Below are 877 nucleotides of genomic sequence, written 5' to 3' on the forward strand. Positions count from 1 at the left end.
GTTCCCAAACCAGCCTCTCCAGCAGCTCCCATCTGTCCCCATCTGCCAGATCCTTCCTCTAGGGATGAGCTGGCCTGGGGTCCCCTGCAACACCTACCCATCGCGTTGCTGTTGAGGAGGAAAACTCCATGAGCATCTCCGCCCTCCTCCATCAGCAGGTAGAAGGGGTGAGCGCCGTAGAGGTTGAATGACTCCTGCAAAGAGGAGGTGCACGGTGAGAGAGCAGCTCCCAGGCAAAGCAGGAGAGCCCTGTGTCACCAGAGACAAATAAACGACCCCAAGTTGCATCTGCTGCCACAACCTAACCAGGCATCTCCACCGCTCGTGGAGGACGAAGCAAAGGATGAGGATGGTTTTGGAGCTGGTGTTGAAGGCTATGGGAAGCTGCTTCTTTCTCACAGCTCTGGGGCGGCTACCGAGCTGGACTGGGTGAGAGGGAAACCTCCTGCTTCGCTGCAACCTGTTGCACGAGCGGCAGGGTGGAGCGGAAAACACCCGGGGCCCTTAGAGTGCCAAGACTGTTTTGCAATTGCTCTGAAATCCTCCCCAGTACGTATCTGCCCGTCGGTCTCGACCACCCCCTGTCTCTCCCAGCCCTGCTGCCCACTCCCTTGTCATGTTTTCCCAGGGCTTGTCCAATGCACTGGAGAGCGGTATCCCTGTCCTTGCCCCTTGTACCCGTGCGGGGAGAGGGGAGATGGTACCGTGGGAGAGACGTCGCGGGCCCACAGCGTGAGGGTGGTCCAGTCCAGGCTGTGCAGAAGGGTGCTGCGGTGCTCACCCAGTCCGTAGAGGAACCTGGACGGGAGCGATGTGGATATCTGGAGAAACTGGTCAGCGAAGATCAAGGGGGCGACAGTGGTGTTGAGCCTGCCAG

At 59.4% G+C, this 877-nt stretch overlaps 1 protein-coding gene across 1 annotated transcript in view; it reads right to left on the reverse strand.

The window, feature by feature from the left end:
- Positions 1–877, reverse strand: part of GAA (glucosidase, alpha; acid) — a 9,086-nt gene that overhangs the window by 6,435 nt on the left and 1,774 nt on the right. Inside the window, exons 3-4 of the mRNA XM_009871477.1 lie at positions 705–870; positions 98–194 (exon numbers count right to left, since the gene is read on the reverse strand). Coding sequence (XP_009869779.1) covers positions 98–194; positions 705–870 — 263 coding nt within the window. The remainder of the gene's footprint in view (positions 1–97; positions 195–704; positions 871–877) is intronic.

Source organism: Apaloderma vittatum, unplaced genomic scaffold (genome assembly GCF_000703405.1).
Source record: "Apaloderma vittatum isolate BGI_N311 unplaced genomic scaffold, ASM70340v1 scaffold25706, whole genome shotgun sequence".
NCBI classification, from domain to species: Eukaryota; Metazoa; Chordata; class Aves; order Trogoniformes; family Trogonidae; genus Apaloderma; species Apaloderma vittatum.